Source organism: Oncorhynchus gorbuscha, linkage group LG23 (assembly GCF_021184085.1).
Source record: "Oncorhynchus gorbuscha isolate QuinsamMale2020 ecotype Even-year linkage group LG23, OgorEven_v1.0, whole genome shotgun sequence".
NCBI lineage: Eukaryota > Metazoa > Chordata > Actinopteri > Salmoniformes > Salmonidae > Oncorhynchus > Oncorhynchus gorbuscha.
In genome coordinates this window covers 63,081,495-63,093,983 of record NC_060195.1, presented here as the reverse complement: position 1 = coordinate 63,093,983, position 12,489 = coordinate 63,081,495, and the positions used below count along the sequence as shown (strand labels likewise).

The 12,489-nt window shown below is 44.7% G+C and overlaps 1 protein-coding gene across 2 annotated transcripts in view; it reads right to left on the bottom strand.

Annotated features, from left to right (window-relative positions):
* The window catches only part of LOC124011342 (ephrin-A2-like), a 47,427-nt gene extending 35,190 nt beyond the window's left edge, over window positions 1–12,237 (bottom strand). Inside the window, exons 1-2 of one of the 2 annotated variants that reach the window (XM_046324624.1) lie at window positions 10,710–12,237; window positions 10,521–10,676 (exon numbers count right to left, since the gene is read on the bottom strand). In XM_046324624.1, the coding sequence (XP_046180580.1) occupies window positions 10,521–10,676; window positions 10,710–10,744 (191 nt within the window). In that variant the 5' untranslated portion in view covers window positions 10,745–12,237. Of the gene's footprint in view, window positions 1–10,520 lie in introns of both variants that reach the window. The other variant, XM_046324623.1, reaches the window with a different exon arrangement.
* Window positions 12,238–12,489: the final 252 nt, after the last annotated feature.

The following is a 12,489-nucleotide window of genomic DNA, read 5'->3' as shown; positions in this document are numbered from 1 at the left end:
CGGTTATTGCCTCGGTTTAATGAAAGGGACCCCGAGACATTCTTTTCGTTGTTTGAGCGGGTTGCTGACGCTAGGAGTTGGCCTGATTCTGACCGCACTTTAATGTTGCAGTGTGTGCTGACTGGTAAAGCGCAGGAAGCATATTCAGCTCTTAGTGTACACGACAGTGCCAGTTATGATAAAGTTAAAACAGCTGTGTTACAGATTTATGAATTGGTCCCTGAGGCTTACCGCCAACGATTTAGAACTTTAAAAAGGGATGATAACCAGACTCATGTTGAGTTTGCGCGACAGTTATCTTTACAGTTTAATCGCTGGTGTTCCGCCTCTGCAGTTGTGACTTTCCAAGGGCTGTGTGATCTGATTATGTTAGAGTAATTTAAGGACACAATTCCTGATCGTATTGCCACGTATATTAACGAACAGAAAGTATAGAATGTTGCTGAAGCTGCGGTTTTGGCGGACGAGTATGTGTTGACTGTCTTTGCAGAGCCCCATATTCGGAAAGAGTGGGGGGGCGTCCGGATAGATTTGGGCTTCGCTCACCGAGATACTTTGGTTCTTGGGCAGAGTTCTATTCAACTAGGGTTGAGCCTGACTCCCATGGTAAAGCTGACTTTGGGCAGGAGTGTCACTACTGTCAAGGTTCAGGTCATTGGAAAAACGAATGTCCACTTCTCAGGTCAAAGGGTGCTTATATCTAAGCCTACTGCGTTAGCTGCACCTGTTCCACATCAGTTCATTCATGACTCATTTCCTCAGGCCCAGGAGAATGTGAAAGTCCATATTGATCCAGACTATTTACCTTTCATTACGGAAGGTTTTGTGTCTATGTAAGGAAGTAAAGACCTAGTGCCAGTGGAGATCCTGAGAGACACAGGTGCCTCTGAATCATTTGTGTTGGAGTCTGTGTTACCCTTTTCTGCTGAGACTGATTCGGGGAATAGTGTTCTAATTAGGGGAATAGGTTTGAACACTCTGTCAGTTCCATTGCATAAACTGATGTTGGATTGTGGGCTGGTGAAGGGTGAAGTTGTTGTGGGGGTGCGTCCTTCGTTGCCTTTTGAGGGTATCGATGTTATCCTTGGGAATAACTTGGCTGGTGAGCGCGTATGGCCTGTCGTGTTTCCATCTCTAGTGGTTTCCACTAAGCCATCATTTGTTGGGATTCCTGATGAGTGTACAGAGTTTCCCAGAGGTGTTCTCTGCGTGTGCAGTGACACGTTCTATGAGCCGTGGCGAACTGGTCACTGCGCCGACTAATGATAATAATACAAAGTATGTCACTGTTTTCCCTGTTATCCCGTTATCTGTTACCCGCTCAGATCTAATCAATGCGCAACGGGATGACCCCACGTTGGAAGAGTTGCGTGATCAAATTGTGCCAATAGAACAATTGGGAGATGTCGCCCATGGCTATTTTCTCCAAGAGGATGTCCTGATGAGAAAGTGGGTGTCTCATGATAGTTGTTTTCTGGGGGAGGCAATTAGTCAGGTTGTTGTACCAGTTAAGCTTCGTGAGTTGGTGTTGGAAACTTCTCACAGCGACGTTGCTGGACATATGGGGGTGAGGAAAACCTACAATCGCATATTAAGACATTTCTTTTGGCCTAGATTAAAGAGGGATGTTTCTGATTTTATCAAAACTTGTCACACCTGTCAATGAACTGGTAAGCCTAATCAAGCTATTAAACCAGTACCATTGTTTCCTATTCCTGTACTCAGCCAACCTTTTGAGTTTCTGATTATTGACTGTGTGGGTCCTCTGCCTTGTTCTAAAAAGGGTAGCAGTTACCTGTTCACTGTGACGTGTCAGACCACTAGGTTTCCTGCTGCCTATCCTCTCCGACCTATCACGACTAAATCGGTGTTAAAAGCTTTGACTCAGTTTCTCTCATTGTTTGGAATCCCTAAGGTCATTCAGAGTGATCAAGGATCTAATTTTACCTCTAATCTGTTTAGTCAGGTTCTTCAACAGCTCCATATTAAACACAATTTGTCTAGCGCCTATCACGCGCAAAGTCAAGGAGCACTGGAACGTTTCCATCAAACACTTAAGTCTTTGTTGAGAGCTAATTGTACTGAGATGGATAAGGATTGGGAGGAGGGGTTGCCTTGGTTACTGTTAGCCGCTAGGGAAGTTTCACAGGAGAGCACAGGTTTCAGTCTAAATTACCTTGTGTTTGGACATAGGGTGCGTGGACTTTTATGTTCTCCAGGATGACTGGAAGTCTCCCGAGCCTCCTCAGTCCCTGTTATCGTATGTGTGTGATTTCCGGCGACGGCTGTACGCCTTTGGTGAAATGGCTAAAGAGAAGTTATCATCTTCACAGGAGAGGATGAAGGGCATATTTGATCGCCGAACTGAGCCTCGTCACTTTAGTCCAGGTGACCAGGTTCTTGCTCTGCTGCCAATTGTTGGTTCTTCTTTTCAAGCCAAGTTTCAAGGTCCATATACAGTGGTGCGCCAGTACACTGAGCAAAATTATCTAGTTGCCACTCCAGAACGGAGGAAAGCACACCAGCTGTGCCATGTAAATCTGTTAAAACCCTATTATGCACGTTCCTCTGAGACTGAACAGTGGGATTCTACAGAGGACGGTAAACCTGTTCTTTTGGCTGATACCGTTGTTTCCTTGGGTTCTTGTCGTGCTAGATCTGTGCATGAGGAGGAAGATGTTCCTAGTCCTGACGATTGTATATTGCAGGGTAGATTGAAAAATTCAGAAACACTGGATATTTTAGACAGTCTTCTCACTCACCTACCTGTTGATGGGCGGAAAGAGATGGTTGGTCTGATTCAGAGATTTCCAGGTTTGTTTTCTGATACACCTACACGTACAAACTTAATAGAACATGATATTGACATTGGATGTGCTGACCCCATTCGTCAGCGGTTCTATAGTTTCTTCAGAGAAACTACGTTGTCTGGATGCTGAGGTCAAGTACATGCTGGAGAGTAAGATAGCAGAGCCTTCTTTCTCCAGTTGGGCTTCTCCCTGTATCTTGGTCAGTAAACTGGATGGAACAAACCGTTTTTGTACGGACTACCGTAAGGTAAACAGTGTCACAAAGCCAGATTCATTTCCTCTTCCTCGGATGGAGGACTGTGTTGATCAAGTCGGTGCAGCTAAGTTTGTGAGCAAATTTGACCTGTTAAATGGCTATTGGCAGGTGCCACTGACGAGTAGGGCACGTTATATCTCTGCCTTTATTACACCCTTTGGTCTGTACTCGTATTTGGTTATGAGTTTCGGTCTGCGCAACGCACCTGCCACTTTTCAGCGACTTATGAACAGGGTTGTCGCCGGTCTGACCGGGTGCGCTGTTTATTTGGACGATGTAGTGATATATGAAGATACTTGGGAAGAACATCTGTCCCGTATTCAAGCCTTGTTCGAACGTCTGGCTGCGGGTCGCCTCACAATCAATCTGGCTAAATGTGAGTTTGCTCAGGCGACCGTTACATACCTTGGAAAAGTGGTTGATCAGGGTGAAGTGCGTCCTGTAATAACTTCTCTACTGTGGTCGCTCCCTTGACAGATATGCTGAAAGCTAAGGCTGTTTACGTTTGGTCTACTCGTTGTCAACACGCTTTTGAAGATGCAAAGATGTTGCTTACCTCAACTCCAGTGCTGGCTGCTCCTCGTGTGGATTTGTCATTTACCTTGCAGGTGGATGCTAGTCATGTGGGGGCAGGTGCAGTTTTTCTGCAAGCAGATGTGTCTGGGATTGAGAGGCCTGTTAGTTTATTTTCCAAAATGTTTAACGATTATCAGTTGAACTATTCGGTTATTGAAAAGGAAGCGCTAGCACTCATTTGGGCGCTACAACACTTCGAAGTGTATGTCGGGTCGGGGGTAGTACCTATTGTGGTCTACACCGACCATAACCCCCTCACTTTTTTGAGGTCCATGATGTGTCCAAACCAGAGGATAATGCGATGGTGTTTATTTTTACAATCATTCCATCTCGATGTGAGGCACATCCGGGGGACTGAAAACGTGATTGCTGATGCGCTCTCTCGTGCGCCCTGTTCCTAAATGTTTACGCGACTGACCATTGTTTCGTATTGTCACGTTCTCTCTGTCCTGTCTGCTCCCTCCTGGTCTTGTTTTCTTCTTTCCTCTTAAATGTTGCTTCCTGTGCGAAGGTCGCTGAGGTCTGGGGAGGAGGTTGGCTGGGGCAAATTGTAAGTGTGAGCACGTAAAACCTCATCAATTTGTGGCGCAGAAGCTGTGTCAATTTGGAACTTAGAGGCTGGTATTTTGTCCCGGGGTCCTTGTTGGTCCCCGGTTTTATGGGGGGTGACGACCCTCCCACTCTGTCTGCCGTATTCTCTCTTTTATTTCCTTATTAGGATGATGGTGGGCGGAGTTGTGAGGGTCGTCAGCTACATGGGAAACACCTGGGCCCGGTGTCTCCCAGGATAAATACACCACTTCCCCATTCATGGAGGAGACTCTCTCCATGCAGACACCTTTATAGATTTGGTTGTTTTTCTTGGTGGTTTTTTGGTTGTTTGCTTTGGAACCTTTCAACACCCTGCATTATCACATTCATGCAAAACACTCCCTTACACTACTGACTACTGATTACAGACACCATTGTATATTATACTTAGTAGAATGTATGCACACATGACTGTAAGTCGCTTTGGATAAAAGCGTCTGCTAAATGGCATATATTATTATTATTACTTATTTAATAAATATATTTTTTATTACTCCTTATCTCCACGTTGTCTCCCTTTTGTTACAGGCTTTGAGCCGGTTCGTGACAAGACAACCAGCATCTATAACGGATTCTCTAACCAGACAACCAGCATCTATAGCGGATTCTCTAACCAGACAACCAGCATCTATAGAGGATTCTCTAACCAGACAACCAGCATCTATAGCGGATTCTCTAACCAGACAACCAGCATCTATAGAGGATTCTCTAACCAGACAACCAGCATCTATAGCGGATTCTCTAACCAGACAACCAGCATCTATAGAGGATTCTCTAACCAGACAACCAGCATCTCTTCTAACCAGACAACCAGCATCTATAGAGGATTCTCTAACCAGACAACCAGCATCTATAGAGGATTCTCTAACCAGACAACCAGCATCTATAGAGGATTCTCTAACCAGACAACCAGCATCTATAGAGGATTCTCTAACCAGACAACCAGCATCCTTTCTAACCCCTTTGTCTCTCTCACTGTATAAACTTCCTCTTTTTCTCTTCAAATGATTTAACACATTTCTACTTTTAACCCTCTTATGTCTCTCAGCTTTCTCTACTGAAATGTCGTCTTGAGGATTAATAAAGTATGAACCTATCAGCCTATACATTTGAAAGTCTAAGTGATTTGACGGTAGTTTAGAGAAAGACATTTGGCTAATAACACTTTTATCAATGTCTACGTACAAAACATAGAACTAATTTCTAAATAATTTGACACTCTTGTAGTGTAGATGGATCTAGTGTAGATCTAGTGTAGATGGATCTACATCATTATTTATATTAATAATATAAAGTATAAATTATTTGTAGAGTACAGGGTTTCAGCTGAGGTTAGTGTGTGTGTGTGTGTGGGGGGGGGGGTAGAGCTATGCTTAGAGACGAATGTGGAAGCATTACAGGAGATGTTCTTCTTCACAGCTGAAACATGTTAAGGCTGAATAGCACATTTGCGAAATAGCACAGTGCACGAATGCACGCACCCACACACCTGAATGAGGATGGCAGGGAGAACATGAATTATACATCCAGGCAGTCTCTATGAATTAGTGAGAAAGTAGGAAGGAGAAATTGTACCTCATCACCTCCTCAAGACTAATAAAGACAGCAGTGTGTGTGTGTGTAAGAGGGGGGGGGGGGTAATTCCCTCTCTCCCCAACCAGAGAGAAAACAGTCTTTGAACTCTGAACCAATGAGGAGATGTTGCTGGGAGCATTTTCACACCAGCTGTGGCACACACACACACACACACACACACACACACACCTCTGAAAACCTCAGACAGACAAGTATTTCTCCAATTGTGTTTCTCTCACAGATGACAGCAAGAAAAACTTCAGAATAATAAGCTATCACAATCCCTTTCCAAAACACACACACACACACACACTAATGCTTAAAGTTAGTGGTTGGTCACCATGAGTAAACACACCCAAAGCGTGGATTACAGTCTGTCCTTGTCCATAGGACCGCTTTCAGGGTAAGGAAACTATTAAGGCATTTAATCATTTGGGTGAACTATCCCTTTAAGAAGCCCAGCATAAAGCTGTTAGTAATGTTAGAAGGTAGCTGCACCGCCACTTTCTCAGCAGTCTAGTTTTTAGGACCGACCCAGTTTAGAACAGTGCACCATCTCTAACACACACACACACAAAGACACACAGGTCTGGGATCTGGAAAGAAGACAGAAGTGTGCGTTTGAAGTTTGTGTGATCAAACAGCGAGTATGCAGCTCCACAGCCGTACGCCACAACTCATACCTCACACATTCCTCCTGTAACTCCTCCTGTAATCTCTTTATCTCCCCTGTCTTTGTCCCTGCCTTTCTTATAGTCTATTTCTCTACTTCTTTCCTTTCTCACTCCTGTCATTTCATTGTGGTGTGTGTGGGTGGGCGTGCGTCTGTGTCGAATACCTTCTTTCCATCTAATATTGAATGTTTCCATCTAATATCTCTAGTATATTGTGTTTCTAATGCAGTACACCAGATACAGTGCCTTGCGAAAGTATTCGGCCCCCTTGAACTTTGCGACCTTTTGCCACATTTCAAACACATTTCAAACATTAATTTTGCACGCCCAATTTTTCAGGTTTTGATTTGTTAAAAAAGTTTGAAATATCCAATAAATGTCGTTCCACTTCATGATTGTGTCCCACTTGTTATTGATTCTTCACAAAAACATACAGTTTTATATCTTTATGTTTGAAGCCTGAAATGTGGCAAAAGGTTGCAAAGTTCAAGGGGGCCGAATACTTTCGCAAGGCACTGTATCTTGTATATATCTGCTATCTTTGACATCTACTATCAGGTATTGTATAGATCAATAAAAACAAAGAAGGCTATGAAGTTACCAGTATAATGTGTGTCCCTCAGTGTTATTTCATTGGTTACCGCCTTGAAAATCAATGATTAGCAAGATATACAAGAACCTTGAGCATTCTCTCCATTGGCAAACTTATCAGGGAGGGGTCTATATTAAATACAATTATTAGCTGAACAAACCCTTTAAGTGCGTCATACATTTGAAGATTCAGTTAATCATGTGGTGTGTTTCAATCCAAAGTGCCACGTGGTGTTTAGTGAATTTAAATGAAGGGAAATATCATTGTGAGCAATATGATTAATCATATCACTTCAGTACATTCTTTTTAAGTGATTGATGACCTTAGATTTCAGCATTTGTGGCCTCCATTTCAGAAAAACCTCAACCTAAAATGTTTCATTGTGTAACGAGTGCGCTGAGAGTCGGCAAGCAAGTTCAGGGAGTGAGTGTTTAAATACAAATACAAAAACAGCAAACAATGACATGAACAGGAACAATGGCGCCTGGGGAAGGAACCAAAGGGAGTGACATATATAGGGAAGGTAATCAGGGAGGTGTTGGAGTCCAGGTGAGTCTCATGAGGCGCTGGTGCCCGTAACGATGGTGACAGGTGTGCACCATAACGAGCAGCCTGGTGACCTAGAGGTCGGAGAGGGAGCACACGTGACACATTGGTGTTGCCCTCATTGGTGTTAATACTCCTACTGGTGACACAATGTTATCATAATGGTAAACGTTATTTAAAGTCATTAAGGTACCATGTTAGTTGATTTAGAATGGGAAGATGTAACTAAATACATTGAAATAAATACGCATCTAGAAGAATGAAGTACTTTTTTCTCCAAAGTGCCCAAATGTCACCGTAATTCAAGAAGGACCTGTCAGTGAAGCGAGATCAGATTAAGAATAAGGGGATATTTCAGACAAGTGCCTCCATCTTTTAAAATGTATCATGAGTGGTGATGTGATTGCAATATCAAACACACACACCACTAAAAACAGATTTGCTAACAAAGTTTGCTGAGTGAAAGCTGTTCCGAGTCCTGACAAAAGTTTTATAGACGTTTAACATCACCTGTGAAGCTAAACCAAGTGGAAAACACATTGTGTACACCAGCAAAGCATCTCTTCCTGTCTCTCTCCATATACTTTTTCTCATCCACCTCTCGCTCCATAACTCTTCTCATTCTCTCCTTACAACCTCTGTCTCCCTCCCTCTCTCTCTCACTCTGTAAAAAAGGTGTACTGAGAGCTTACACAAACACACACACCAGAAGCTTTGATTATTGTATTGTAATCAGGTCAGAGATGTTAAAGGCTTTTGTTGTCTAGTCTCCTGTTTAGAAGTGTTTGTCATAACTGATGTACATCAGTCATAGTGGAAATAAAAGGAAGACAGACACACAGACACACAGACAGGCAGACAGACAGGCAGGCAGACAGAGGCTGTTTCATGTCGAACAGAGAAGACAGTAAGATGAGACAGAGAGACACACACAAACACACAAAGGTTTGCTGTTACATGTAAGTGTATAGTAAAGATGTGTGTCAGAACAGATACATGGATGTGAATGTGGCGCAGGGGACAGGAGAGACTGCACATGGCTAAGTCTGTGTGTCTGACACAGTTGAGAGGAGAGTAGGCCTTTCTGCACACACAGACACACACACGAGCTACTATCTTCCCCTTTCAGTGTCTCTCTGAGGACATCCATCCCATAGCATGAAGCCCTCTGCAATCATCATTAGGGACCTCTGGAGGAGGATGTAGAGAACCACAAAGCCTCCCAGAAGAGAGAGGAGAAAACGTGATGGGGAGAAATTGGGATGGGGAGAAAACGGGATCAGGAGGAAACGGGATGGGGAGGAAATAATTACTTTGAAGGATAAACCCTGGGATTAGATTTGGCTATTTTCTGAGGCTATAGAGACAGGATGTGTGTGTGTGTGCATGTGTGTTTCGCAGAAACAAAGCTCTGTGTGTGTGTGTGTGTGTGTGTGTGTGTGTGTGTGTGTGTGTGTGTGTGTGTGTGTGTGTGTGTGTGTGTGTGTGTGTGTGTGTGTGTGTGTGTGTGTGTGTGTGTGTGTGTGTGTGTGTGTGTGTGTGTGTGTGCGTGTGTGCGTGTGTGTGTGTGTGTGTGTGGTTTGAAACTCATCTCCTGTTAATTTGTTTCTGTTTAAACGAACTTTTCCATCAACCTCCCATCACACATTAATTCAGCGATACAACAATAGCATTGCACAAACAAAGCATGCTGTCTGATCTAGCACGTTGACAGAGGGAGGAGGGGAAGTGTCACGTTCTAACCTTTATTTCCTTTGTTTTGTCATTATTTAGTATGGTCAGGGCGTGAGTTGGGGTGGGCAGTCTGTTTGTTTTTCTATGATTTGGGTATTTCTATGTTTCGGCCTAGTATGGTTCTCAATCAGAGGCAGGTGTCATTAGTTGTCTCTGATTGAGAATCATACTTAGGTAGCCAGGGTTTCACTGTGTGTTTGTGGGTGATTGTTCCTGTCTCTGTGTTTGCACCAGATAGGACTGTTTTAGGTTTTTACATTTCTTGTTTTTGTTAGTCTGTTCATGTATAGTTTTCTTCATTAAAGAACAATGAATAGAAACCACGCTGCGTTTTGGTCCGCCTCTCCTTCAATGGAAGAAATCCCTTACAGGAAGAGCAGAGTGAGAAAGGGAAAAAAGAAGGAAAGAGACGAAGAGAGAGAGAGAGGAGACTCTTCCTCCTTGCCTGTTAAATATTTGAGCACTTCTGGAGAGACAGAGCTGTTAGCTGAACTAAATCAGCAGCGTCGGTGTGTGTGTGTTGCAGGGGGAGACAGGGCTGTTAGCTGAACTAAATCAGCAGCGTCGGTGTGTGTGTGTTGCAGGGGGAGACAGGGCTGTTAGCTGAACTAAATCAGCAGTGTCGGTGTGTGTGTGTTGCAGGGGGAGACAGGGCTGTTAGCAGGTTAGTGGTAATTCAACCGTGATAGAGTGGGAGCACTTTCACTGTTTATATATGTACCTGAGAGAGAGAGAGAGAGAGAGAGAGAGAGAGAGAGAGAGAGAGGGGGTATGGAGGGAGGGAGGGAGGGAGGGGATGCTGTCCAGTCTGTCAGAATTCATTAGACCGACAGAGCGAGGCTGCTCTGCACCATGTCAATGAGACCCAGCTAACCACAGCATCGTGTGTGTGTGTGTGTGTGTGTGTGTGCGTGCGTGCGTGCGTGCGTGCGTGCGCGCGTGTATCAGCTATACTCAATAACTAGAGAGGGAGGCATGATGCCCTCATTGTCTATCAGAGACAAAAGGAGCTTTCAGCTCAATTATAGCATCCACACACACACACACACACACACACACACACACACACACACACACACACACACACACACACACACACACACACACACACACACACACACACACACACACACACACACACACACACACACACTGTATCATCCTACCTGGGGTTCGTGCTGTTCCAGTAGACAGCGTGGTGGTCGAAGATGATCTGGTCTTCAGCCCAGACGGACAGACAGGTAGACAGGACAGTCAGACACATCAGAACCACCTGCGTCACACACGAGCACACGCTCCTCTGACCAGGCCGAGCCGTCCACCTCACACTCCTCTGACCAGGCCGAGCCGTCCACCTCACACTCCTCCAACCTGTTACACACAACATCATAGTGTCCACTTGAAGTCTGCTTCGCTGATTATGTTAGCTTACAGTTGAGTTGGAATATCCAGTGCATGGACCGTCTCAATCAGTGTCTGAGCATTCAAAGATCCCAGTCCATTCCGAATGTTCCAGCCTGTTAGTGGAAACAGGGTGGCAGAGGTCGTAGTGTGCAGGACTTTGTAATGTGGTTTGAATCCAGGTGTGTTGTTTTGGCGTGTTTTTGTTTACAAACCTTATTTGGACCTTGACCACTTTGCTAGCATGCCCAAAGCTAACCTTACCCTAACCAATTGCTAGCATGTCCAAAGCTAACCTTACCCTAACCAATCGCTAGCATGCCCAAAGCTAACCTTACCCTAACCAATCGCTAGCATGCCCAAAGCTAACCTTACCCTAACCAATTGCTAGCATGCCCAAAGCTAACCTTACCCTAACCAAATCGCTAGCATGCCCAAACCTAACCTGTTGCACTTGCATGTTGCGCAAATCACTCAATCTCAATCAATACAGGAAGAGTGTCTATGTTCTTGCCAGGGTCTGAGACTTGTCCTCCCTTATCCTCTCTGTACATCATGTGCTCCCCTGAATATGACATCCAAACTAGTGACTTTCATTCTCCTGAATCCACGCGTTTATCTTAAGTCCACTGTCTGTCCATTGATGATTGATTACGGTGATTGTTATTATTTGACATATTTCTGTATTTCTATCAATACTGGCGTTGATGAATTATCAGCGATCTCACGATGTCGTTCTCTTTATCGATCACACACCATCAGCACAAATAGAAACCTCTTCTCTCCACTCCTCCCCTCCACTCCACAATGAGACACAAAGCCAAATCCAATCTGGGTTTAATGTCGTCTGGGGACCGAACATCCTGACTCCCCTCAGCTCGCTGGGACTGAGCTGTCTTCCGTAAGAGATATATTGGTTCGTAACAGTTTCCTCCGGGAGTTGTTTTGGTACTGAACACTTTCTTCAGTGAGAAATTGTGTTTTTGGTGATGAAGGTTCCTCTGTAAGATGTTTCGGTACTGACCAGTTTCTATCTGGTCCTGAACATCTCCCTTTATTAAGGGAGGTCCATTTGAATATTCTTCAGATGTCCGTTCGGGTCAATAAACCATGACAGGTTAATCGTTTCCTCCGTGAGAGTGGTTGGTTGGGTCCTGTTATTGCTGCTCGTTTTCATCAGAGATCACCAGCTGTCACGCTCCTCCCGTCCCAAGTTCCTCTTCTGTCTGTTTCTGCTGATTTGGATGTAAAATACAATTCGGCTTCATGGTCCACACTCCACAATGTTCTTTACGGAACAACACACAGACTGGCAGAGACACACACACAGACTGGCAGAGACACACACAGACTGGCAGAGAGACAGACCGACAGAGTGAATAACGTGGCGATCCTTCCAACAGTCTCTCATGGTGACAACACTCCTCGTGGTGAATCTGATTCTCAGCTCTCGCTGCTGCCACAATCTCCTCACTGCTTGTTTTCACCTCCTTCTCTCCCTCCCTCTCCCCATCCTCCCTCTTTCTCCCTCCCTCCCCCCATCCTCCCTCTCCCTCCCTCTCCCCATCCTCCCTCTCCCCTCCCTCCCCCTCTCACTCTGAGCTGGCGGAGTGTCTCAGTCTCTTACCTCTGGGGACAATGTCTGACTCACTGCTCTCGCGGCTCTGAAGCCGCTTAGTTCAGCTGTATTAAACTCCACATATACATAACATGGGTTAGGATAATACTGACAGT